This window comes from Nicotiana tabacum, chromosome 6 (genome assembly GCF_000715075.1).
Source record: "Nicotiana tabacum cultivar K326 chromosome 6, ASM71507v2, whole genome shotgun sequence".
Taxonomy (NCBI): Eukaryota; Viridiplantae; Streptophyta; class Magnoliopsida; order Solanales; family Solanaceae; genus Nicotiana; species Nicotiana tabacum.
The window spans coordinates 20,380,861-20,408,575 of record NC_134085.1 but is presented as its reverse complement, the minus strand read 5'-3'; the positions used below and the strand labels follow the sequence as shown (position 1 = coordinate 20,408,575).

The following is a 27,715-nucleotide window of genomic DNA, read 5'->3' as shown; positions in this document are numbered from 1 at the left end:
TTTTCTTTATATAGAATGTAAATCCGAGGAAGGAAGGACATCCTCAGAGATCCTCACCCTTACCTTCTCTCTCTAATATTCTCTCTTCTCTCTTAAGAAATATCTGAGTTATTTACAAGTATCTAATACAGCTATGGAGCCTTCAAACGAGTTACAAAACCAGGTAAGTTTATTCATAATCATGTTTAACTAAACTCTTATATTCCTTATAATCTCTTGAATATCATAATTGATTATCATATTATAGTACTGTTATAAAGAACATCTTGAGAAAGTTTGCCTGTCTAATAATGCTGAGAGTAGTTAAGCCCAGACTATGCCATCCTAAAGTGGAAACCAGTAGGCAAGGAAGCCGTTTAGGGAAGTACACAGAGTTGAGGCGCTGTTAGGGTAAATGATTGAAGCATGAAAAACATGGTAGTGACCAGAAAAGATTGTTCAGTATAACTTATTAAAATATGATAAACTTTATGATAAAAAAAGAGGTTAGAGGGAATATGTGTAGTAAACACATGATAAGAATAAATAGAAAATCTGAATGAACAACCACACGTATTTATTAGAAGAAAATATTGACTACAAAATACTTATGTTATATATCTTTAAGAGACTTAATAACGATGTTAAAAGAAAAATTTACGATATTTTAGTTACTTTTGAAATAATATATGTAATGGAACAAGCATTTACGGAACTAATTGTATCACATGAAATAGATATATTAGATCTATATGAACTAGATTTATATTCAGACTAATGATCACATATCAAGTTAATAAAATCTGTTTATAAATGAAACATAACACTTTTCATTATATAAGATTCTATAATACCCAGAAATGGAAACTTCTTAAAAACCTCAGTAACATAAATAGAAAAATAGATTGTGTTAAATACAATATTAAAACCTGCAAAGATATTATTAAATATAATAAATTACGTAATAAAGCTTTATTAACTATAGAAAATGAAATTGAATTTTATGAAGATAAACTTGAAAGTTATCAACACAGAAAAGAAATAACATTGAGAAATATAGAAACCATGGATATATGTATCAACAGGTATACATCTCAGTATTAATATGAACAAATCAAAAATTGATAGTTACGAATATTTTAAGTACTGGTTAGAAAATCTAAAACATATAAATATGTCAAAAATAATATTAGAAAAAAATATAGAAGAATATCAAAAAACTAAAGATATTAAATACTTAGAATACACATTTGAAAATATAAAAGAAATTTCAGGGTTAATTTCGTTAGCTGCAGATAATCATGAAAAAGCATTTAATTCCACAACTACTTAAAATAGATCCTATGAAAAATTTGATGAACTCAAGTAAACCCCAAAAATTTGATGAACTCAAGTAAACCCCCCCAAAATGCCCATGGATATCTGAAACACCGTGCGAAGTCAGAAGTGCAAGCTGAACTGGCGAACCCATAAAACCTCTACCACAACGTACCCTACCTCCAAAATATGGACTAGTAGATCCTCCTGGTCCACGAGGCCTCTTAGCCTCCGTGTCCTCTCTCTCTCCTGACCCCGCATACCATCTAATCTGCGAGCAATCTCTACCACCTACTAAAACGGAAAATACGTCTCCAAATTCTAAGCAATGGTGAATAAGATACCTTAATTAGGCCCCTCAATGAAAGTGTAGACTCTCTCTCCAACTGTAGAAACCAAAGCAGGTGCACATCTGTCAAATCAGTAAATCTAACAACATACTCTGACACTGACATTGTATCCTGACGCAGCTACTCAAACTTTGTGCACCATGCGTCCCGTAGGGTCTGGGGAACAAACTCTCTCAAGAACATCTCTAAAAATTGAGTCCATAAAAGTGATGCTACGTTGGCTGGGGTACCCTCCTCTTAAACCCACCACCACTGATACACTTTTCCTGGCAGATGGAACGTAGTAAAAGCAACCCCACTCGTCTCCATAATACCCATGGTGCAAAGAATACGGTGGCACTCCTCTAGAAAACCATGTGCATCCTCTAAAGCCAAACTACTAAAAGTAGGAGGGTGATACTTCTTGAACCTCACAAGTCAAAGTTGTTTCTCCTCAGATGTTGTTGCCTTAACTGAGGGCTGAATCAAAACAACAAGTTGTGCTAGCATGACACCTAGAACCTATCCAACGTGGACTTATTGATTTAGAGTAGGGGCGACGGGAGTCTAAGATCCTCCCCCAGTCCGTGAAGTAGCTGGTGCAACCAGAATCAATCTCTCCTGAGCCAATGTACCAAACATGCTCAAGAACTGTGCTAAAGTCTAGTAGGTGCTCTAGCTGTAAAACGGGCACGACCTCTGCCTATGCCTTTTCACCGGACCCTAGCAACACCTGCTCCAGTGGCATCCGCCAGTAAATGCAACTCGTATTATCACCATCTATGGGAGAATAAAATGGCAAAATCTCAAACTCGTACGATAGGAATGAAAGAAGTGAAGTTTCCCTAATAAATCTGTAGCCTCTCGAAGATAAGTACGACGTCTCCATACCGATCTGCAAGACTCTACTAAACACGCTTATGACTCATAGAACCTATGAACCTAGAGCTATACCGATCTGCAAGACTCTACTAAACTCACTTATGACTCATAGCACCTATGATCATAGAGCTATGATACCAACTTGGCACGACCTAAATTTCCTTCTTTTGGATGTCGTGATGGCACCCAGTCTCTAAGATTAGGTATGCCTAACACTTACTTTAATGATAGAATTTAACCAAAACATCTATTAAACATGAAACAGATAATTCTATAATAAGCCAACAATCCCAGCATGATACAATATCCCAAAATCGACAATACAAGTTATAAGTCTACTGAGTTCACTAGAAATGTTTTAGGTACAACTGTTTCGGAATAGAAATAAAATGTGCAAGAACAATATTAGAAGGTGGCTCTGAAGCCTGCAAATGCGACGACAGGTATACCTTGAGCCACCACATCAATGCACGATCAGCTAGCTAACAATCAACTAATTCTGAAGTACCTGGATCTGCACAAAAATATGTAGAAGAGTAGCAATACCACATCGGTACTAGTAAGTATCAAGACTAACTTTTGTGGAGTAGTAACGAGGGACAGTCAAAACACATACTAGATGTAATAACCTGTACAACTATGGATATGAAACTACCAGAGAATACTACAAATCTAAACATAGAAAGGATAATGTTATGATACTCGCGTTAAGAATTGGAACAACAATTAACAACAAGGAAAAACAAATAATAATGCCATAAAGTGAGCTGAATACGGTAACAATCTGGTGAAACAAAGTAAGGAGAAACATGTAACAACCAAATAACAACCGTTTCCCCTCAAGATTTATATAAGTATTTTCCCGAGGTGCTACACCTCATAACCATAATTTGCGGGTCCCAATTCACGGACCGTAATTACTTGGTGATACGCTCAAATTACACTATAAATAAATAGTGTAAGGCGGTCGGTGTCACATATAATAACCCAACAAGGTTGGGGTCGAATCTCACAGGGAATAGGTGTGAAAAGGTTACTCGATTAGTGTATCACTTGACATAAGTCGTAATTCTATCCGGTTAACTGTAACAAGAGTATGGTATGATAGTGAGTTGAAGAAATAACTAATTGTGATATTGAGAATGTAATTAATTTTATTAAAGAAACCAAGGTTGTGTCCCCTTCAATGAAGTGTAATGCTATCGGTGTTAATATGATATATTTCTAATGGAAGGTTCTTTTGATATGCAAATTATTTCTAAATGACTACCCAATATTTTGCAATAGTTGAGTAGTATTTCCTCTTTATGAATTTTCCAAATATAAAAGAGTTACAATTAAGAACAATCAATATGTGCCAAATAAAACCTACTTATTCCTAAGCGATTCTATTAAGCAAGGTTTAAAGCCTTGAGTCTTTGATATTTACTTCTACCAAAATCTAACCCACTTTTCCAAGCAAAGAAAGAATTTAATGGCACTTGCTAATGTTAGCAACCACCTACAATAAATGAATAATGAGAAGTAAATAAATATCAACCAACCATTATACATATATTCAATGTTAAACACCCATTAACATAACACCCATTTAGGGTCCACAACCTTAGTATTTAGAGTTAGCTACACATACTAGAATACAAAAGGGTGAGAATATTGAATGCCATAAATGTTATAAAGTGCAATATTCTTCATTCAAAAACTTCCAAAATAGAGTAATTATAAAGCCTTGGATTGTAGCTCCAAAATCTGATAAGGTCCCCCCCCCCCACAAAATCCCAATAAATCTATTTATAGTGGGTCAAAACTTGGAACAAATTTTTGACAAAAATACCCTTTCCGGTTAAATATGCGACCGAATATCTATCGCATAATAGATATGCGGTCCGCATTCTTGGCATAGCCATCACATCTTCAAACCCTAGTTTCCAGGCCTTCATCGCATTGATGTTTTGCAGTTCGCATTGCAGATATGCGATCGCATTTCGCATCGCATTTTCTACCTTCAGCAATCTTTATGTCGAGTTTGCGGTCCATTATGAGGCTCGCAAACAGGTTTTGAGAGCGCATATTGGACTGCATTTCTTGCACTGGACTTTGCCCAAAAATCTGTTGTGGTTTGTGATTCCCTTCCGCATTCTGCGACTCGCATGTTGGATTTGCGATCGCACATCCACATTTGAGATGCCTTTTTGTTCTTTTCTCGTCTTTTTGTGTCTTTTTTATTTCATTTCCATGCTCTTAAATCCTTAAACCTCATACACTACAAAAACACTAAAATTACATAAGTATAAAAGATAATTGAATCTAAAACAAGCTAAAATCTGAGCAATTTGTATCAAATGTGCCAAAATTCTCCCGCACATCAACACCCCCAACTTAAACCCTTGCTTGTCCTCAAGCAACTAAGACAACACTATCTTATTCTAGACTCCATTTAAAAGATATGAAACAATAGTGACCGTGGACGGTGTTTGTTGTTAGTACTACAAGCATGCATTTTTGATTGTTTTATCCTTCCTGACACATCAATATTTATAAAGAAACTACTCAACTTGTGAAACTTTGAGCGTCGAACAATGTGACAAAATGTTACCCTCAACTGAGTGCAATTGCATTTGACTCAAAAACTCAACTTTTGTCAAACCTCACAATTTATATGCCCTCACTAGAAAGAAAGTCCCAAAATCACAAAATTTACAATGACAACAAAAAGGGACGAATTCACGAATACACTCAGTCTCAAAAAGACTTTCAAGTGTTACAACATACCATACCATAGGCATGCCCTTATTTTAATTCATCGCTTTATTCTAATAACATTCGGATAGAGATCCCATAAGGACTTTTTAAACTTCTAATGTAGGTTTAGGGAAGGGTCGGATAAGCATTTCGGTACAAGTGACTACACCCTCCTTAAACACTACTCACATTTTTCTTTCCTGTTGCTCTTTGCTTCTTTTCAAACCACATAGCCCTCATTAGCTTCAACTTTTCCACCATTTAGCTACCTCAACTACCTCTTTTATTCTCTTCAAGACTCTTTATGTATATATACTCACAACTCTTATATGTTTTTTCTTTTTTTTTTTATTTTGCTTTTGGAGCTTGAGTAGTTTCACATTTTGAGGTACACTTTCCTTCGCTCATTGCACAACCTTGCCAATTTCCGGCTTGACACCACACCCCCCAATTTAGGCTTTCAGCCTCATTCTCAATTCTCAAGGAGGGACAAGTTCAAAAGAGGGAATTATTTCACAAAAAGGGAAAGGCTTGTAATGAGGTAGACAAAGAAAAGATTAAATGCTCAAATGGGGTGACTAGTGATATTATCTGTACAATGGGTGGCTTGAAAGGCTAAGTGGTTTTTCAAAAATCACAAAGACTGCCTAAGGTCATTTCTCCAACCAAATGTAATTATTATAAGCATCGAAAAAACCAACCGGGCCAGTTCTAGATGGCAGAAGTAAACACAAGAGTTATTTACATAAAGACTCCCACACATGGCACACGAACTATTTGGCTTACGTAGTTTGAAGTCGTCGAGTCAACACTAGGCAACTCAAAGCTTTCATCATATATACAGGTATAACTCTAGGTAGAAATATAGTCACAGAGCGAGCCTCAAGTTCACACAGTTGATATCTCTTTTTTTTAATTAATGGAAGGGTATAGGCTATATACAGACACACATGCTTGAAACTAGACAATTACACCAAATTGGTCAACATGCTTCATTCTACTTTCCGGGTTCTACTATTACACCCTTGGAAAAGAACCCGGCGAAGAAAAACCAAGGGAAATTCATTGCTAATTACTAAATATAGACAACTATCTGCTTGTTTTTCTTTTTCTATACACAAGGATAACATAACTTATGTAATAAAACAACAAAACACAATTATATAGAGAATCACGAACCACAAATAAATACAGAATTTTGCAAATATAGCACAAAAAAGGAAAAAATAAACATGTACAACAGTTGCCAATTTCACAAAAATATATACAAGGCTACAACCTATATACAAGTCTAACCACACCCCCAACTAAAAAGCATGCATTGTCCCCAATGCATAAGAATGTAAAGTAGAGTTTAGGGGCTCCCTAAGGCGCAATAAGAGCTATGGGAGTCGGAAGCCGACTGAGTGATGGTGGGGTCACCCCCTAATGCTGAAGCTGGGACCGATGAGATCTCGGCATAAGGAGTGACCTCTACTGATGGAGGAGGGATATTTGGCTGATCCAATATTGGAGTTGGGGACTGTGAGCTGCTAGCCTCGCCTGTTGATGGCTGAGTGGTTGATGGATCTGATGGGGCGACCATATCTGCTAGCGAATGTACTATTACCACCTGAATGGCTACTTTCTCCTCATCCTCAACAATCGAGGCAACAATCTGCTTTCCCTTCTCCTAAGGGCCATCATCCTCCTCGGACCATGAAGCCTCCTTATCCTCTCCCTCGTCTGCCTCCTTACCCTCAGACTCTGTAGAATGTCTGAAATCCTCCTCAGAAGGAATCGTAATACGTGCAGGAGGAGGTGGAGGCTGGGAAGCCCTAGCAGTCGGGGGTGCAATATCCCTCATCAGAGTGGAGAAGTCAAGATCCAAGCATGGTGTTGTTGTGTCTGCTCTCTGCTCACCTTTATTGGGCAGGAAGGATGATAGATCGAACTCCAAAGCCTACATCTTGTAGAGACAAGTCTTCATAGTGGAAACTTCCTCCCGGAGCCTAGGCAAGCCACTAACCTTACCTAACTCTATCTTCTCAACTCTTAACTCAAGCTGCTGTAGATGATCCCCGTAAGATGTTTGTTGTTGTTGGAGTGCTGTCACTGAGGATTGAATAGGAGTCAAAGCCTGTATGATGAGGGTGGGCAAGTTCTTCAGAACCTGGTCTACCTTAGCATTGGCATGCTGAGCTATGAGACCACGCCTTAAAATGGCTGGGAGTGCAGCAGGAGGCTGAGCAATGGTAGACTTAGAGGCGGGCGTTGAAGTAGAAGTGGAGGCAACTAGAGCTTGAGGGGACACAAGAGTCTGGGAATCTGAGGGCTCTACATCAACTTGACCATCAGTCTGAACCTCTGGGGAGCAACAACATCATTAATGCGCGTGATATCAATATCCTTCAGCGCCTTCCTTGTCTTGTCAGTGTGTGGCATGGTAGGGATTTTCACAGCCTTACAGAGGGCTATGATCAAACAGGGGAATGGAAGCGAAGTGGCTATCTTCTTTGCCTGAATCCCTAACTCTCGGAAGATAAGAACACCCACATCAATCTTGATTCCCGCCATAATGCATGCAATGAGACGAGCTTTCTCAATGCCTATATCAGTCTCATTTCTTGACGGTATTAGTCGAGAGGTGACAAAGTTAAGCCAAAATCTACCCTCCAGTGTGAGATCCTCGTTGTATATTTTGTGCATTAGGTTGAACCAGGCAGGGGTCCCTTTTGCTATCACAGATGCTATCCAAGTTCGTTCATTCTCCCGATTTGTGCATCTGGCGGCATATTGAGTTGTGCCCAGGCTCCAATCAGGGATGTAGAACTCATTGATAGTCTCATCGCTACAAAACACACACTTCCCCCAAACAAACACACTGTCACAGAAAACCCTGTTGCGCTTGTGATGAGTAGTCTTGGAGGCTCCATAGGATGCATAAAAATCACGGATAATGGTTTCATTATATTCATCAAGCAACTCTGTGAAGCTCTCCCACTTTCTTGCCTTGATGTTCTCCCAGATGTGGGGGTACTGCTCTTATATTCCATTCATACTCAGTTGTTTTTCGGCCAAGATTTTTCGTTTGTTCAGCCCTTCTCTATAAAGCTCCCTAGACCCTTCGACCCCAAACCTGAGCTGGAAGTCATCTCCTCGTTTCCTTCATGCCTCAGCTTGTAGGTCAACTTTGGGCAAAGTCTCCTCCTCATCAGACTGAGAGGGAAGAGTAGTAGTAGGGTCTAGTCGCAGTCGTTTTGCTTGTTGAGTTTGGCTACTAAAGGAGGCCCTTTTTTGGGCAGAGGCTGGATGTTTCCTGGGACCCATATCTACATAGGAATGAGACATGAGAAACATGGTAGGCATTAATAAAAAGAAAATAGAAAAACTCAAGAAAAAATTAAGAATGCGACAGGTTATGCGATCGCATAACCACTATATGGACCACAAACGTGTCACAAACTATCAAGCTAGTCAAATGATCTAAGTGTGTGATGGGTTATGCAATCGCATAACCACTATGCGGTTCGCATAACCATCGCATACCTGATTGCTATAAAAACAAAATCAGAAAATGCGATCTCAAAATCCACCACAAAGTTGGAAATGCGATCGCAGATAGCATGGTATTAAACTGGGTGTTCTATGTCAGTATGCGGTGACTTTGTGGTCCACATATCAATTATGCGATCGCAAAGTCGCCGCATTTTTTGTCATCTTCCTCAACCAGCTAGGGTTTACTTTTGTGGAAAAAATGCGGACCACATTTTGATTATGCGAGCCGCAAAATTCCTCGTCCCCAACAATTGAACTTCACCAGCAACAATGGTGGACCTAATTTTTACTACCCAGCACCCCAAAACACACTACTTAACCCAATATAACATTATGAACATACATTTAACTACCAAACACAAACAAAAAGAAAAAGGAAACATGAAGCAAAAATAGGAGAAACATGAGCAAGAACAAATGTAAAATTAAAGCTTGCAAGAATGGAATTAGGACAAGGAAAACATACTTGTGACGGGTTTATGAGCACACATGGAAGATTAGTTCACAGATATTGCCTTACGTACGTGATGCTCTAGTCATTTGCCTTCTCCGTTCCTTTTCACTTTTTTCATTTTGTTTTGTTTCTGATAAAAAAAAATTCTTTTTGTTGTGAATAAAGAGATGCGAAGGGATGCGAATGACTTACCTACGAGGATTGCAACGGGCAAGTCACCACATAACACACCATGCGAACGAATAAGTGTTATGCGGTGGATTCAATTGAGTTGCTGCAGGTCCAAAAATGCGGTTCAGTATGCGATCGTATAGTGGAAATGCGGTCTGCAAAGTGCACCACCTTGTCGCATTTTTATCACCAATTTTAGCCAAACACATTGTCTGGTTTTGCGACCAAAATGAATTGCGCATAGTGAAAATGCGACCGCATATGTGTAACAAACTTCCCACTGTGATTTTTCTTCCCTTTCTCAGGATATCTTACCTCGTGTTATGATCTTTTGAATCCCCTGCACTCACACATGGGTTGTCTCCCATGAAGTGCTTGATTTAACGCCGCAGCACGACGAAGTTGGCGTTCCTTAAGATTCACTCATTGGTCGGGCATGGACTATTTTTGAGAGCCAACTGCTCCACCAAATGTTTTTCTCCGTCTATCCCCAAGTAGTGCTTGACTCTCTGGTCATTCACTTTTAAGGTTCAGAGCCCATCCTCCGATTCTAGTTCCATAGCTCTAAAAGTAGAGACATTGACCACCTTGAACGAACCGGACCATTTTGATTTGAGCTTGCCCGGAAACAATTTAAGCCTTGAGTTAAAGAGAAAAACCAAGTCATCCGACTTGAAATCCCTCTTCAAGATCTTTTTGTCGTGGACGAACTTCATCCTTTCTTTATACACAACTGGACTATCCTATGCATGGAAGTAGAATTCCTCCATTTCATTGAGTTGTGTTAACCTCAAATTTGCAGCTTCAGCCCAGTCCAAGTTCAACCTCTTTAGAGACCACATGGCTTTGTGTTCCGAAGACTAAACGATAAGGATAAGTGCTAATAGGAGTTTTGTATGTCGTGCGGTATACCTACAATGTGTCATCTAGCTTCCTTGACCAATCAATCATGTTTGCATTAACAATTTTTGGTAGAATGCTCTTTATCTCCCGGTTGGAAACCTCAACTTGACCACTTGCTTGGGGATGATAAGGTGTGGCCACCTTATGCTTGACGCTGTATTTCTCTAGTAGCCCCCTTAACTCCTTATTACAAAAATGAGACATACAATCACTAAGAATGGCTCTAGGAGTGCCAAACTGAGTGAATATGCTTTTCTTTAAGAATGTGGTCACACTTCTTGCCGCGTTGTTTGGTAAGGAAATTGTTTCAACCCATTTGTACATAGAATCCACAGCTACCAAGATATATTTCATCCCATAATATCTTACAAAGGGACCTATAAAATCAATTCCCCACACGTCGAAGATTTCTATCTCCATCATAAAGTGCATTCGCATTTCATGGCTTTTGGAGATTGATCCTTTACATTGGCATTGGTCACAAGCCTTGACCATTTGATAGGCATCATGATAGATCGACGACCAATAATAAACACATTCAAGCACCTTAGCCACCATTCGATTTCCCCCATGGTGACCCCTAACCGGTGAGTCATGGCATGACTTTAGAATTTGTATAATCTCTTCTTCTGGAACACACCTTCTGGTGATGTTGTCAGCACAAACACGGAACAAGAATGGTTCTTCCCAATAGTATTGCCGACAGTCTATCAAAAAAAAATTCTTTTGATAGGATTCCAATCCATCCAGAATAAGGTCACCAACCAAGTAGTTAGCAATATCGGCATACCAAGGAGCAAATGTGCTAGATAGTGCCAATATGTGATCATCCGGGAATGCATCATTGATTTCAAGATCTCCCTTTGGCCTCCCTGCCTCTTCAGGCCTTGATAAATGATCCGCTACTTCATTTTGAGTTCCCTTGCGATCCTTGACCTCGAAGTCAATTTATTGCAACAACAAGACCCATCGAATCAACCGAGGTTTTGCATCCTTCTTTGCCATGAGATAGTGAAGAGCAGCATGATCTGGGTACCCTATCACATTAGATCCCACCAAATAATCCCGAAACTTCTCAAAGGCATAAACAATTGTCAAAAGTTCTTGCTCAGTCACTTTGTAATTCATTTGCGCTCTATTGAGTGTCTTGCTTGCATAATAGACCGGGTGGAGGACCTTGTTGTCAATTTGGCCAAGCATTGATCCAATAGTTACACCACTTATGTGACACATGAGTTCGAAAGGAAGATACCAATCGGGTGTGACAAGAATAGGTGTCGTGGTGAGCCTTTGCTTCAATTCCTCAAAGGCTCTGAGGCATTTCTCCTCAGACACAAATTTTGCATCTTTCTCAAGGAGTTTGCACATAGGATTTGTAATCTTGGAAATATCCTTGATGAAACGCATATAGAATTCGCCATGCCCCTAGAAACTTCAGACACCTTTAACGTAAATAGGTGGAGGAAGATTGGAAATAATCTCGATCTTTGCCCGGTCAACTTCTATGCCATGTTTTGAAATTTTATGCCCCAATACAATGCTTTCATCCACCATGAAATGGTATTTTTCCCAATTGAGCACAAGGTTGGTCTCCTCACATCTCTTAAGAACTTGTCTAATATTATTAAGACAATGCTCAAAAGAGTCACCTACCACCGAGAAGTCATCCATGAAACCTCTAGAAAATCCTCCACCATGTCGGAAAAAATGGACATCATGCATCTTTAAAAAGTACCCGGAGCGTTACACAAACCAAATGGCATCCGTCTAAAGGCAAAAGTTCCATAAGGACAAGTGAATGATGTCTTCTCTTGATCCTCAAATGCTATGTTGATTTGGTTGTAGCCGGAATATCCATCAAGAAAGTAATAGAATGACCTTCCCGCTAGGCGATGAAGCATTTGATCAATAAAAGGCATAGGGAAATGGTCTTTGCATGTGACACTATTGAGCTTCTGATAATCCATACACACCCTCCATCCGCTCACCGTTCTTGTAGGGATGAGCTCATTTTTATCATTTTCAACCACTATCATGCCTCCCTTTTTCAGCACACATTGAACCGGGTTCACCCAAGAACTATGGGCAATGGGGTAGACTACCCCGGCATCCAACCACTTGATGATTTCTTTCTTTACCACCTCTTGTATGGATGGGTTAAACCGTCGTTGATGTTCCACACTTGGTTTCGTCTCACTCTCCAATTAGATCTTGTGTTCGCAAATTCCGGGGGGGGGGGATCCCTCGGATATCTACAATTGTCCATCCAATAGCTTGCCTATGCTCCTTCAAGACTTCCAACAATTGTTCTACCTTCACATCATTCAACAATGAAGAAACGATTACCGGTAAAGTATCATTTGAGCCAAGAAATTTATACCTCAAGTGTGGTGGAAGTGGTTTGAGCTCTAGTTTGGTGGCTCGATAATAGAAGGCTTTGTGGGAGGAGTGGTTGTATTCTCCAAGTCAAGAGAGAGCTTTGTCGGAGCATAAGTGTAAGACCCAAGCCCCTCCAATGCATTTACCGATTCCATATATCCTTCCATATCTTCACCATCAAAGTTCACCAAAATATCCACCAACGCCTCACCGAGGCATTGTTCTTCCATCTTCATTTCAACCGCATCTTCCACTTTATCAACAACATCAATCACCAAGATTCTATCATATTCATGTGGTAGTTTCATACCCTTGCTTGGTTGGAATGTAACCTCTTTATCATTCACACAAAATTTGATCTCATTCCGTTCCGAATCCATTAATGCTCTTCATGTGGCTTGGAATGGTCTCCCCAAAATTATAGGGATCTCTTTGTCAACCGCACAATCAAGGATTACGAAATCAGCGGGTGAATGAAACTTTCCCACTTTAACAAGTTCATAATCAACAATTCCCACCGGTCTTTTTATGGAACCATCAGCCATTTGCAATCTCATACTTGTGGTCCTTGATATACTTAACCCTGCTTTCTTGTAAATGGAAAGAGGCATCAAGTTTATAATAGCCCCATTATCACAAAGGGCTCTTGCAAAATCATGTGTCCCAATGGTACAAGGAATGGTGAAAGCTCCCGGGTCTTCTTTCTTTTGAACGGTGGATGTTGCAATGATGGAACTAACCCGGTAAGTCAGATTCACCACTTTATTTTTGGTGGTTCTCTTCTTGTTAATAAAGTCTTTCAAATCTTTAGCAAAACTTAGCATCTCTTGAAATACTTCCACAAATGGAATATTCACCGATAATTGCTTGATAATGTCGTAGAACTTTTCGAGTATGCTATCATCAACCGTCCTAGCGAGTCTTTCAGGGAATGGAGGAGTAGGTCTAGGAATAGGTGGAAGAGTTTTTTGTGTCTCTTTTACCCTTTTCTTTACCTCTTCCTGGTTCTCTTTTTGCACTTGCAAATCTTCCGGAATCTTCTCAACTTCGACCACATTTGGCTCTTCAACCGCAACCCGTTGTTTGGACACTTCTACCTCAGCCACTTGTTCACCCTCTCCTTGTAGTACCTTCCCACTCCGAGAAGTAATTGCCATGACATGAGAAGTTGGGCCACTCCCACTACACCTTTGGTTTGCAACTGTGTCACTAGGGAGTGTTCCCTTTTGCTTTGGATTTTGTTCCCTAGAGAGGTCTCTCATTTGCATCTCCAATTTTTGAATGGATGTGGCATGAGAGCCAACAAGCTCGGTCATGTTCCTCATAGAAGTGTCAGATTTCTCTTGATTTTGCAATACCTGTTCAAGCATGCCTTCAAACTTAGATTCACTCGAGGAACCTTGATTTGAATATTGACCCTTTGGAGGAACATAAGGGTTTGAACTCCGGTTTGTGAAGTTGTTGTTGTTGTTCCAATATCCTTGATTTGAGTCACCTTGGTCCTTTTGCCATTGTTGGTTGCCTTGCCCTTGCAGGTTTGGCCTCCATTGATTTTGTTGTCCTTGACCTTGGTATTGTTGTTTTTGACACCCTCCTTGAGGGTTTTTGATATAGTTTGCTTCCTCAAAATCATCATTTGATATAGGTTGCACATCCTCCACCACATTCACCTTTTTTGTTTGACTTTCCGTGAACATTTTTGTCAACACGTTGACATTTGTGGCAAGCCCTGCAATTACTTGATCTCTCTCTTGATTCTCTTTAATTAGGTTGGACAAGGAGGGAGAACCATATGCAATTCCACCTGTGGTGTCCTCGGAGTGCCAAGCTTGATTATGTTGTGCCATTTTGTCAAGGTTCTGTGTAACCCTTGTGAATGCCTTGTCCATAAAAGATCTGTCAGCTGCATTCTTGGCTATAGATTGGTTCATCGGATCTTGGCCCATGTAGAATTTTTCCAACAAGATGGAATCCTGAAAACCATGAGTGGGAGACCTCACCAAATATAATTTGAACAGACCCCATGCCTCATGTAGATGTTCTCCGGGTACTTGCTTGAAAAAGAAGATTTTATCCCGGAGCTCAGATTTCTTACTTTGAGGGAACCATTTAGCTAAGAATGCTTGGACAAGTTCGGCCCAAGAATGAATGGAGTTTTGTGGCAGATTTTGAAGCCATTTCCTTGTGTCCCCAACTATTAAGTACTTGAAGCACCTCAACCTTAAGGCATCAGCTGTGACATTGTTTTTCTTGTGCATCACACACACACCCAAGAAGTTTCTAAGATGTTGTGTCAGATCATCATCACTGGTATTCCTGAAAAACCCCTCCGCTTTGAGCATAAGGATTAAACCATGTTCCACCTTAAAAGTTGCAGCGCTAACGACCGGAGGTACAATAGCATTTGTATCCTCAATGTAATCCTCTATGTCAGCAAAAGGATTTTATTCCATTTCCACCTCCATTTCTTCTTCATATTTGGCCATGTTTTCCTATCAACGTCAAGCAAAACAAGCAAAGAGTGATGGAATAGAATAAATCGTAAAGTAAAGCACACACTAATTAGTAATTTCAAAATCGTATGCCCCGGCAATGACGCCAAAATTTGATACGCTCAAATTACACTTTAATTAAATAGTGTAAGGAAGTCGGTGTCAAATATAATAACCCAACAAGGTTGGGGTCGAATCCCACAGGGAATAGGTGTGAAAAGGTTAATCGATTAGTGTATCGCTTGACTTAAGTCGTAATTCTATCCGGTTAACTGTAACAAGAGTATGATATGATAGTGAGTTGAAGAAATAACTAATTATGATGTTGAGAATGTAGTTAATTTCATTAAAGAAACCAAGTTTGTGTCCCTTTCAATGACGTGTAATGCTATCAATGTTAATATGATATATTTCTAATGGAAGGTTCTTTTGATATGCAAATAATTTCTAAATGACTACCCAATAATTTTCAATAGTTGAGTATTATTTCCTCTTTATGATTTTTCCAGATATAAAATAGGTAAAATTAAGAACAATCAATGTGTGTCAAATAAAACTCACTTATTCCTAAGCGATTCTATTAAGCAAAGTTTAAATCCTTGAGTCTTTAATATTTACTCCTACCAAACTCTAACCCACTTTCCCAAGCTTAGAAAGAAGTTAATGGCACTTGTTAATGTTTGCAACCACCAACAATAAATGAAGAATGAGAAGTAAATAAATATCAACCAACCATTATACATATATTCAATGTTAAACACCCATTAACATAACACCCATTTAGGGTCCACAACCTTAGTATTTAGAGTTAGCTACACAGATTAGAATACAAAAGGGAGAGAATATTGAATGCCATAAATCTTACAAAGTGCAAGATTCTTCCTTCAAAAACTTCCAAAAGAGAGGAATAATAAAGGCTTGGATTGTAGCTCCAAAATCTGGCAAGATCCCCCCATAAAACCACAATAAATCTATTTATAATGGGTCAAAACTTGGGACAAAATTTGGACAAAAATACCCTTTCCAGTTAAATATGTGACCGCATATCTGTCGCATAACAGACATGCGGTCCGCATTCTTGACATAGCCATCACATCTTCAAACCCTAGTTTCCAGGCCTTCATCGCATTGATGTTTTGCGGTCCGCATTGTAGATATGCGATTGCATTTCGCGTTGAATTTTCTACCTTCTGCAATCTTTATGTCGAGTTTGCGGTCCATTGTGCGGCTCGCAAACAGGTTATGCGATTGCATATTGGACCGCATTTTTTGCACTGGACTTTGCCCAGAAATCTATTGTGGTTTGCGATTCCCTTGCGCATTCTGCGGCTCGCATGTTGGATTTGCAATCGCACATCCACATTTGCAATGCCTTTTTGCTATTTTCTCGTCTTTTTGTGGCTTTTTGATTTCATTTCCATGCTCTTAAGTCCTTAAACTTCATACACTAAAATTACATAAGTATAAAAGATAATTGCATCTAAAACAAGCTAAAATATAAGCAATTTGTATCAAATGTGCCAAAATTCTCTGGCACATCACTAGGCATCTTGTGCCCACATTACAAATCACAATCACACGGAAGACTCACGTGCTGCATGGACTACTCATGTGCCAATACTTTTAATTCCTCATATCTGCGCGGACAACCCACGTGCTAAGGGATTGACAATATCTCATATCTACACGGACAGCTCACGTGCCAACAATAACGATAACTCATTACCGCATGGACAATTCACGTGTCAATAATAACGATACCTTATGACAGCACGGACAACTACAACAACTCATAATCGCACGGATAACTTGCGTGCCAATAGTAAAACTCTCACACAGAAGGCAAGTAAACGAGAATACATGTAAATGATCAATAACCTTCAGGATTCATCTTCTTAATCTGATATGAGTGATTAATTACGTGTGTGCTTTGCAAGTGTTCTGTCACAACTCAAATCAACATGTAAGGGTAAAGACAGCGAATGATACATAGGAAAGAACACAACGAAACATAAAATGCATAACTCACACAAGGTAGGCACACTACTACCCAAATATCATCAATAACAATTCCCTCGGGCAATTACAAGTCATTACAAATCATCCCTGACATATTCCCCTTGTCTCTCCACGTGCGTAACAATAAAGTAAATGCCCACCATGTCTCGCTGCATGCACATAATAATATTCCCGCTTTGTCTCGCCTCGTGTGTAAACACCCCCCCCCCCCCACACACACACACATATATATATATATTTCTTGCCTTTTCATGCCCTATGTACGAATATCAATGATAACAACACTATACAACAACTCACACCCCATGTGCATGCATGCCATAAAATCTCCTCACAATAATTCCAATACCACAACCACACATAGCCATCGGCTCAAAGAAACTTAGTACAATCAACAACAATAATAACACGAGAGTACGATAAGTAAATTAACACAAGTATTACAAAACACAAGGAAACGGAAGTACTCACAATGAAAGACATGACAAGTAATAATGGTTCCAAGAAGAATAATTAAACAATGAGAGAAATGGTGTGTAACAACGATATCAAATGATAGTAACTCAACAATAGAAGAGATAACATGTAACAATGATTCCAATTAAGAAAAAACACAACAATAAGAGAGATAACATGTATCAATGACAACAAAATAAGGATCAGTCAACAATAGAAGAGATTACAATAACATCAATTAAGGATAGTCAACTGCGTAAGAGATATCAACAACTTCAATTAATGATAATCAACTACGAAAGAGATAACATGGGTATAAGACATGAAAGGAGTACATGAAAGGGTAGAACATGAATCAATCAGCTTCAAATAAGACACGGAAGGGTAAATTTAGCAATGGAGGATTTAACATGATAAGACAACTTTGTTTTAATGTACATAAGAGCCTAAAAGTCTATCCAGGTTAGATTTTCACATATAAGTCATGCACATACTCATTACCTCGTGTACATGTCTTTCACATAGTTCAAATAGTCCAAACAAACCAATACCTAGGGGTAGTTTCCCATATAACATTAGGCAAGATACATACCTCAAAAGCCCTCAATCAATTCTCAAAAATAGTTGTTCCTTTACAATTCACCTCCGGTCGGCACAAATCTAACAAAAATCGACTTAATAATATCAAAGAATGTAAAAGAAATCAATTCCGATAATTAAAGCTATGATCTTTACACATATGCTCAAAACTCAACAAAAGTTAACCTGGGACTTGCCCGGAAAAAAACAGGATCCAATGGTAGATTTTGTCTACCCATTACCCCACGAGTTCATATATGTTATTAGTTTCAAAATTCGAATCCAAATCGACTCTCAAAATTTAAATTCTTATATTTCAAAAACTTGCCAAAGTTTCACATATTTTTGCTTTGAATCACATGATTTTGAGGTTAAAATCTAAGATATATTGATGGAATATGATTAGAAATATATTAGACTCACCTACCCATATTTTGTAGATAAAATTCCCTCTTCAAAATCGCTTCCTACCGAGTTTAGATTTCCAAAATACGAAGATGAGACTAAAATTTTGTCCCTCGGCACTTATGTCCAGTCGTAGACATCGCAGTTGCGCCATGTTTCTAAACCCCTCAAATGAGAAAAAACCATCACAAATGTGAGGTCATTCACACCCCTTCTATAGTCGCAAATGTGACATTACGATCACAATTGTGAACCAAAGACTCATTGCAAAAACGACCAAGTTGGTTGCAAATACGAATAAAGCTTTCCAGCCCACCATCACAATTAGGAAAATTTTGTTCGCAAATGTGAACATAGCAGTTTCCAACTAAAATCACAATTGTGACTCAATCCTCGCAATTGCAAGACCTGAAGCTTCTACACAAAACCCGCAGTGCTTAAACTCTACCAAAACATTCTACAATGCATTTGAAACTCGTCCAAGCCCTTGGGCCTCCAAACTAAACATCAATATAAGTCTAAAAACGTAACACAAACTTGTTTGCGCGATCAAGTCATCAAAATTACATCCAAAACCATGATTTGGACCTCAAAACACAATGATTTAACATGAAACTCAAGATCTTCTAAAAACACAATGGCTTACAATGATGCCAATGTTTGCGTACAAGTTCTAAATGACAAAACGAACTTATTCAAGTTCCGAAAAAGAAATGCAAACATGATAGCTATGAAGTCAACCTACGGTCAAACTTATAAAAATTCAAAGCCTTAAAATTACTAACTTTCGGCAAAACAACACAAATCAACCTATGGACATCCGAATTTAATTTCGAGCATATGCCCAACTCAAAAATCACGATACGAATCTATCAGAGCCATCAAAATGCCACTACGAGGTTGTTTCCACAAGTCAAATCCTTGTCATATTTTCAACTTATGCTTCTATAGTTAGAATCACTCATGCAAATCCATTTTGAACCATCCGAAAATCAAATCCGACCATGCACACAAGTCATAATACACAATATGTAGCTATTGAAAACCTCGAACCACTGAAAAGAGTGCTAAGGATCAAAATGATTGGTCGGGTCGTTACAAATTCACCTGAGCCCATCGGGACCAACTAAGAACATCCATACAAGTATATAAACATCGTACGAACTCGCTCATACCCTCAAAAAATCAAAATAACATCTATAACCGCGATCGAAGCACTAAAACACATGTAGAATACCTTCAAATTCAAGACCTTAAAGATTCACAACCAAGCGTCTAATTCATGCCTAACTAACTCGGAATGCAACCACACTTTACAAAAAAAATTCAAATGACAAAACAGACCTATTTAATGTCTTGAAACAACAATACAAACTAGATAGCATCAAAGTCAAACTCCCGATAAAACTTATGAACTTTACAAACCTACAAATTACATACGTCCGGTGAATAGAGACAAAACATCTTATGAACCTTCACATCCATATCCGAATATATTTCTAAGCCCAAAATGATACTACGAACCTATTGGAATCATCAAATCATGAATCTAAGATCATTTATACAAAAGGATTTTTTTAGTAAAGTCTTACAACTTAAGCTTCCACAAATGGAAGTAACTATTTTAATTCACTCCAAAGCCTTCCTGAAATCAAATCAACCATCCCTGCAAGTCACAATACAACTGTCAAGCGTACGGAAAATATCAAATAGGAATATTGGGCTCAAATCGGGTTGTAACAAGATTTTAAGGGACTACTCCAATCGGGTATTACATCATAATCCTTCCGTCCTAATCTATGTGGCCAAGTTCAAATTTGTAGCTTATAGTACTTTTTACGTTGTCTTTAAATATATAAATTTTATTTAAGAAACTAAAGAGGCTATGTTTGAATATTCAATCAAGATTTTCAAGAATAAAACTGAATTTTTCCAAACTTTTCACATAATGCATTGAAACACCCTCGGGTCACCCGATACACTTACCAAACATGAGTACAATTCTGAAAATACCATATTACCTTCCGGATTGTAAAAATACTGATCTGAGATCGTTTATCAAATTGTTGACCGTGGTCAAGACTATTCGTTTTTAAATCTAAATATCACATTTTCTTTAAATTTTCACATATGAACTTTCTGAAAATGGCACGGAGCATGAACGTGTGAATCATAAATTATCACATAATGCTACAGAAAGTCTCAAAACATAAAAAAAGATAGAGTACACAAAACAATCTATCGAATTGTCGCACTCTCCACCTCTAAAAGAAAAGTTGGACTTAGACTCCTACATAACCTCCTCTTCAATCACATATTTCGAACATGCCGGTCTAAAATAGCCACTAACACTTCCCCATATGTCAAATTCTCATCAAGATGCACTGTACTGAAATCAAAAACATGAAACCTATCTTCATGGTACTTCCAAATAATAGAAATGTGAAATATAGGATGTACTCCTACTAGGCTAGGAGGCAATGCAAGCATATAAGTAACCTCTCTAACTCTCTCCAACATATCAAATGGGCCAATGCAACTTGGACTCAACTTGACCTTCTGCCAAAACTGCATCACGCCCTTCACTGGTGACACTCGGACAATATCCTTCTCCCCTTCCTTGTAAACCACATCTCCAACCTTTCGGTACGCATAACATTTTTGTCTACACTAAGCTGTATGAAGTCATTCCCAAATCACCTTAAACTTCTCGAAAGAATCCCGAACCAAATTGGTGCCCAACAATCTAGCCTCACCAGGCTCAAACCAACAAACCAGTGAAAATCATCGTGTCCCATATTAGGCCCCGTACGGAATCATCTGGATGCTAGATTAATAGCTGTTGTTTTAAGAGAACTCCCCTAGAGGCAAAAAATAGTTTCACTGACCCCCGAAATCCGTAGGTCATGCTTGAAACATGTCCTTCAAAATATGAATAGGTTCAGAATGTCCGTCCATCTGAGGATGAAATAGGGCACTCAGCTTAACCGACGTGCCCAAATTATGCTGCATGTCTATTCAAAAGTATGATGTGAACTGCATGCCCCAGTCAGAAGTGATGGAAATGGGCACATAGTGTAGGCAGATAATCTCCCGGATGTAAATTTGAGACAACCACTCTGAATAATAGGATTCCATTATCGGAATAAAGTGTGCGAATAAATAAGTTTGTAATTTACCAACTTATCTCTTCTTAATACTTAGGCTTTTGTATGATTTTGATGAGAAACGAAGGCTTTTCCTGAGGTTTATTGGCATATTTAAAGTATCATATCATTTGGAAAAGATACGGAAGAAAACAAGTCGAAAGGTGCTAAAAAGAAAAAGGGACCACTGCCAGTGATTACCCTATGCGATCGTAGAAACGTGTATGCGATCCTAGAAGTCCATTATGGCAAAGAGATGTGAACGCGGTGAATCAGTGCGAACGTGAATAAGAAATTCCGGTCAACGGTTAGTCAAGTAAGCTACACGAACATGGGATAGTGTACGCGATCGCGTACCTTTGGAGAAGTTATTAACGCGGGTGTCTGTACACGAACGCATAGCACGTTTTCTGGGCAGTTCTGGGTAGCAATGGAATTTCACATTTTTGATCCCAAACTATTTAATATACGACCTTGCTCATTTGTAAAACATCTTTGGACATCTTTGGGCAGTCTTTGACCTATTTTGAGAGAATAACACAAGTTTTGGAGCTAGAGTTCTTGCACACACACTTGGGTCTTGAAGATTTGAAGCTTTTGGTTGAGAATTTCTTACCCATTTATGTTCATTTCTTCATTTCCTTGCTTTGTACTGAATATCTAAGTGTGTAAAATTTATTCCAACACTTGAATCTTGTTTATGAAAATATTCATGTTTAAAGTGAGTATTAAATATCTTGTTGTGTTTATGTATTGAATGATTTTTATCTTTTATGAAGCAAGTTATTGTTTCATTAATTATTCTTGATCATTAATGTTTCCAAAGGGATTAGCTAACCCTAGGACTCGCCCATTAACTTCGAATTAATGTTGGAAAATATTATTTGAGGTTGGGAAAGATTAATTAACAAGAACTTGAGGCTTTAACCCTAATTTTATAGATTGTACCTAGGGATAGGATTGAACTACTTGTAGCCAAAATTGGGTGTGCTTAATCTCCTAATTGTTTTAATGATAATTCAATTAGGAAGACTTGTTAGTCTTTGGAAGAAGCTAATATAGAATTATTACCCGAGGCTAATTAATATAAACTCGCTCATATTTGTAAAATCGTCAAATACATTGGATCGTTACTTGAGTGTAATTCCCCATGTATCCATGCTTGTAGCCATTGATCATTTTACTTGTGTCTAGGTTAGTAAATTTCCGCAATTAGATATAAATATTTTTTCACAACAATTCCAAGTGTTTGGCATTGCATAACAAGTGATAATTTTCATACATTCCTAATAGCCTACATATTGTTCTCTGTGGGATTCGACCTCGACTAATAGTTGGGTAAATTATATTGCATGATACCGTGTCCATTTCCTTTTTAGTAGTGGATTTGGACGTCATCACAAACTTAGACAACTGATCCACAATAACCCAAACAATGTCATACTTTCCCAAGGTTCGTGGTAAGCCTATCACAAAGTCCATAGTAATGCACTCCCATTTCAACTCTGGCATCTCCAATTCTTAGTCAACCCACTCAGTTTCTTATGTTCATACTTCACCTAATGGCAATCCAAACACTGAGAGATGTGACCAACAATATATTTCTTCATCTTCTGCCAAAAATAGTGCTGTTTCAAGTCATGATACATCTTCTGCACACATGGGGGAATGAAATACCTTGAATTGTGAGCATCATCAAGGGTCAACTCTCTCAACACATCAATATTTAGAACACAAATATGTCCCTGAAGCAGGATAACACCATGTTCTCCAATCACAACCTCTTTGGCACCACCCCTACTGCATCATGTCTTTCAACAACATGTGAGGATCATCAAACTAGAGAGCCTTGATGTGCTCCAACAACAATGAATGTGCCACAACACAATCAAGAACTCTACTAGACTTCGAAACATTCAATTTCATAATTGGCTTGCCAAAGCTTGAACATCCATGGCTAATGGCCTCTCCACTACCAACAAAATGCCAAACTGCCCATGCTTTCTACCTTCCTATTCAATACATCGACCACTACATTGGCCTTCCTCAGTTGATATATTATGGTGATATTATAGTCTTTTAGTAACTCTAACCATCTCCACTGCTGCAAATTAAGGTCCTTCTACTTGAATAGGTGATGGAGAATCCAAGGATCAATATAGCCCACACATGGAACACCGTATAGATAGTGCCTCCAAATCTTGAGCACGTGAACAATGATTGCCAACTATAAAGCATGCACATGGTAATTCTTCACATGAACCTTCAACTGACGGGGTGCATAGGCAAACATCCTACTATCTTGCATCAATACCCCACCAAGTCCAATACGTAATTCATCACAATAGATGGTGTAAGAGCTTGAACCTATGGAAAACACTAACACTAGTTGTAGTCAAGGCAGTCTTGAGCTTCTAAATGCTCCCCTCACACTCGTCAAACCATCTAAAAAGAGCGCCCTTCTAGATCAAGTTTGTCAATGGGGATGAGATAGATAGAAAACCCCTCCACTAGCAAGCGATAATAACCTGCCAAACCTAAAAAGCTCTGAATCTCTATAGCTAAAGTAGGTCTAGGCTAGTTTTGAACTGCCTCAATCTTCTTAGGATCCACCACGATACCTTCAAAAGATACAACATGACCAAATAAGGCAACACAATCTAACTAGAATTTATACTTCAAATACTTGGCATATAACCGATGATCCTTCAAAGTCTGAAGTACTACCCGTAGGTGCTGCTCATGCTACTTTCGACAGCAAGAGTAAACAAAAATGTCATCAATGGAGACAATCACAAAGGAATTCAAATATGTATTGAACACTTGGTTCATCAAATCTATAAGGCTACTGAAGAATTAGTCAAACCAAATGACATCACCACAAACTTGTAATGACAATAACGAGTCCGACAAGCTATCTTAGGGACGTTCAATGCCCTAATCTTCACCTAGTGGTAGCTATATCTCAAATCAATCTTGTAAACACCTTGGCACCCAAAAGCTGGTCAAATAAGTCATCAATCCTCAGCAGCGAATACTTGTTCTTGATAGTAACCTTGTTGAACTACCGATAATCTATTCACAATCTCATCGATCCATCCTTTTTCTTCACAAACATCTCGGGAACACCCCAAGGCGGGACACTAAGTATAATGAATCCCTTGTCAATCAAATCTTGCAACTGATCCTTCAATTCTTTCAACTCAACTAGAGCCCTAAAGTACGGTGGAATAGAAGTAAGTGGAATGCCCGAAATCAAATCAATGCAAAAGTTGATACCCCTGTCGGGTGGAATACCCAACAAATCTGTAGGAATGCCTCAGAAATCTCGCTCACAACCAATATCAAATCCATAGAAGGGACATACATACTAGAGTCACATATATAAGCCAAATACGCCAAACACCCCTTCTCGACCATATGTCGAGCCTTCAAATATGAAACATCCTCCTAGTGCAGCGACCAAGTGTCCCTCTACACTATAATCTAGGCCACCCCGGCATGGCTAAAGTCATAGTCATGTCATGACAATCGAAGATAGCATGATATGGGGACAACTAATCCATACCAAGAATGTCCTAAAAATCTACCATGTCCAATAACAAAAGGTCAACTAGAGTATTATAACCATTAATAGTATAAACACTAGTCCTGTACAACTAATCAACTACTATAGAATCTTCAACTACTGTAGACATAGAATCAGGAACATCAAGAGAATCACATGGCATATCTAAATGCGCAGTAAAATATAAAGACACATAAGAATATGTAGAACTTGGATCAAACAACATGAAAGCATCTATATGACCTCCACCTCTTGGATGACCTCTTACTGGTTGTCCTCCACCCCTGATTATTTGACCTCCACTCGAGATGCCTGACCACCTCCTCTAGATGGTTGAGTGAGTAGTAGAGTAACTGATGCTAGAACTATTGAATGAGTCCCCTATTGTGGCTGAGTGCTCTAATGTCTGGGACAATACCTTCTAATATGTACCGTATCTCCACACTCAAAGAATTTTCTAAGCTGGAGCAACTGCTAAATTTGAGACTAACCATGATGATTCGATTAACCACTATGATAACTCAAAATTAATGGTGCATTAATGGGAGCTGAAGGTGTACTTAATAGTAGCTTCTCAGAACGAGACCCATAAGCACTATGACTAGCTGAAGTACTATCTACATCCTACAGAGCTGATTGAATCAGGCGGATAGGATGTCCTCTACCAAAAGGAACCCCTACCTCCAGATGAGGCACGACTGAATCCCCCAAAATGATGGGGCCTCTTATCAAAGGCTGTCTCCCTAGCCTGTCCCCTAATATGATCGATACTTAGGGCAATCTCCATTGCCCGGGTAAAAGAAATATCATTCTCGACGCTCTGGCCATCTAAAGCTTGATGACATCTGTAAGGCTATCTATGAACCTCCACACCTTTTCCCTCAAATTAGCAACCAGGATAGCTGCATGGTATGATAAATCCACATATCTAGTCTCATAGTGAGTAAAGATCATGCTTAACTACTAAAGACACTCAAACTGGCTGCGAAACTCCTCTCTCTAAGTGAAGGGAGTGAACTTCTCCAAGAAAAACTGTGAGAATTGAGCCCATGTGAGAGGAGGTTAATCGGCCGGCCTACCATGAACATACACCTGCCACCACCTCTTGGTAGAACCATGCATATGAAACAAACATAAAATCAACTACGTTCCCATGTTGCGTAGTATCTCATGAAAACGGTCCAAAAGATCATAGGGGGTCTCGGAAGGTGCACCACTAAAGTGGGGGGAAATAACTTGGTGAACTTATCAAACCTTTCCATCCCCTTAGCTGACATCACAAGTCTTTCCTCGGACTGTGTCACAATAACATGCTAAACTGCTCCAACTAGTAGAACTGATAGGGTCTAATACCCGTGAGTCATCTTCTCTAGTAGCGGGAGTTTGGGCTCCTCCCCCAGTCTGAGAAATAATTGATGCAATAGGAAACACACCAGCATGTGCCATACTCTCCATCAGGCCAACCATGCATATTAAGGCATCCGAAAGCACCGGGGTAGTAATGAACCCCTCTAGGACATGAGTTGGTCCTACTGGCTCAGTTGAAACATTGATCTCATCATCCTACTCTATCTAACGCTCAAAAATAGGTGCCACTACGCATGCTCTACGTTGAGCTCGGGCTCTACCTCGGCCCCGACCTCTACCGCTAGTAGTGGCTACAACCTGGGGAACCGACTCTTGATCACTTATGGATGTCGTATGTGTACTCGCCATCTTTGTGAGAACAAGAGTAGAATGATTCAAACTCAATGAGAGAACAAATTATCATGATAGAGAAAGCAAGAAAGCAAAATTTTCTAATGCCTTATAGCCCCTAGAAGATAAATACAGATATCTCTGTACCGATCCACAAAACATTACTAAGGTCACTTATGACTCGTGAGACCATGGAACACTAGTGCTCTGATACCACCTTCTCATGATAAAAAATCTAAAACACGAGGCCATCATGGCGCCTAACATCCGCTAGCTAGGTAAGCAAACACAAGCTAAATAGTTAATCAATTTAAAAATTTAAAAGCAACATTTTTAAGAAAATATGACTGAAATTCCCTAAAATATATAATAAATCCATACACGACAAAGTCTAATCTAATCCCAAAAATAGGTGTCACAAGTATATGGGCTGAAAGAATACTACAAACAGAGTCTGAAATGAAATATAATTGTCCGAAATGAAATAAACAATAATATAGATAGGAAGGGGACTTTAGAGTCTACAAATTCTGTGCAGTTCCAAGCAGTCTCTACTACGCGCCGTAGGGACCAACACCGGGATATGCATAAGATTTGCATATGTATAGTATGAGTACAACTGACCCCATGCACTCTATAAGTACCGAGCCTAACCTCGA

General features: G+C 38.9%; 1 protein-coding gene across 1 annotated transcript; it reads right to left on the bottom strand.

Annotated features, from left to right (window-relative positions):
* Positions 1–13,082: 13,082 nt before the first annotated feature.
* Positions 13,083–26,145, bottom strand: LOC107812647 (uncharacterized). Its single transcript, XM_075255197.1, has 3 exons — positions 26,040–26,145; positions 13,434–15,118; positions 13,083–13,283 (listed from the first exon to the last, which is right to left on the bottom strand). The coding sequence occupies exons 1-3, from the start codon at positions 26,143–26,145 to the stop codon at positions 13,083–13,085; spliced, it is 1,992 nt and encodes a 663-aa protein (XP_075111298.1).
* Positions 26,146–27,715: the final 1,570 nt, after the last annotated feature.

Coding starts and splice junctions, on each gene's coding strand:
- LOC107812647 (XM_075255197.1), bottom strand. CDS start 26,145: ATGGAGATTGCCCTAAGTATCGATCATATTAGGGGACAGGCTAGGGAG. Junction 15,119..26,039: donor CAGTCGTGCCTCATCTGGAG/GTAGGGGTTCCT, acceptor TTGCTGACATAG/AGGATTACATTGAGGATACA. Junction 13,284..13,433: donor TGGTGAATCTGACTTACCGG/GTTAGTTCCATC, acceptor TCCATTTACAAG/AAAGCAGGGTTAAGTATATC.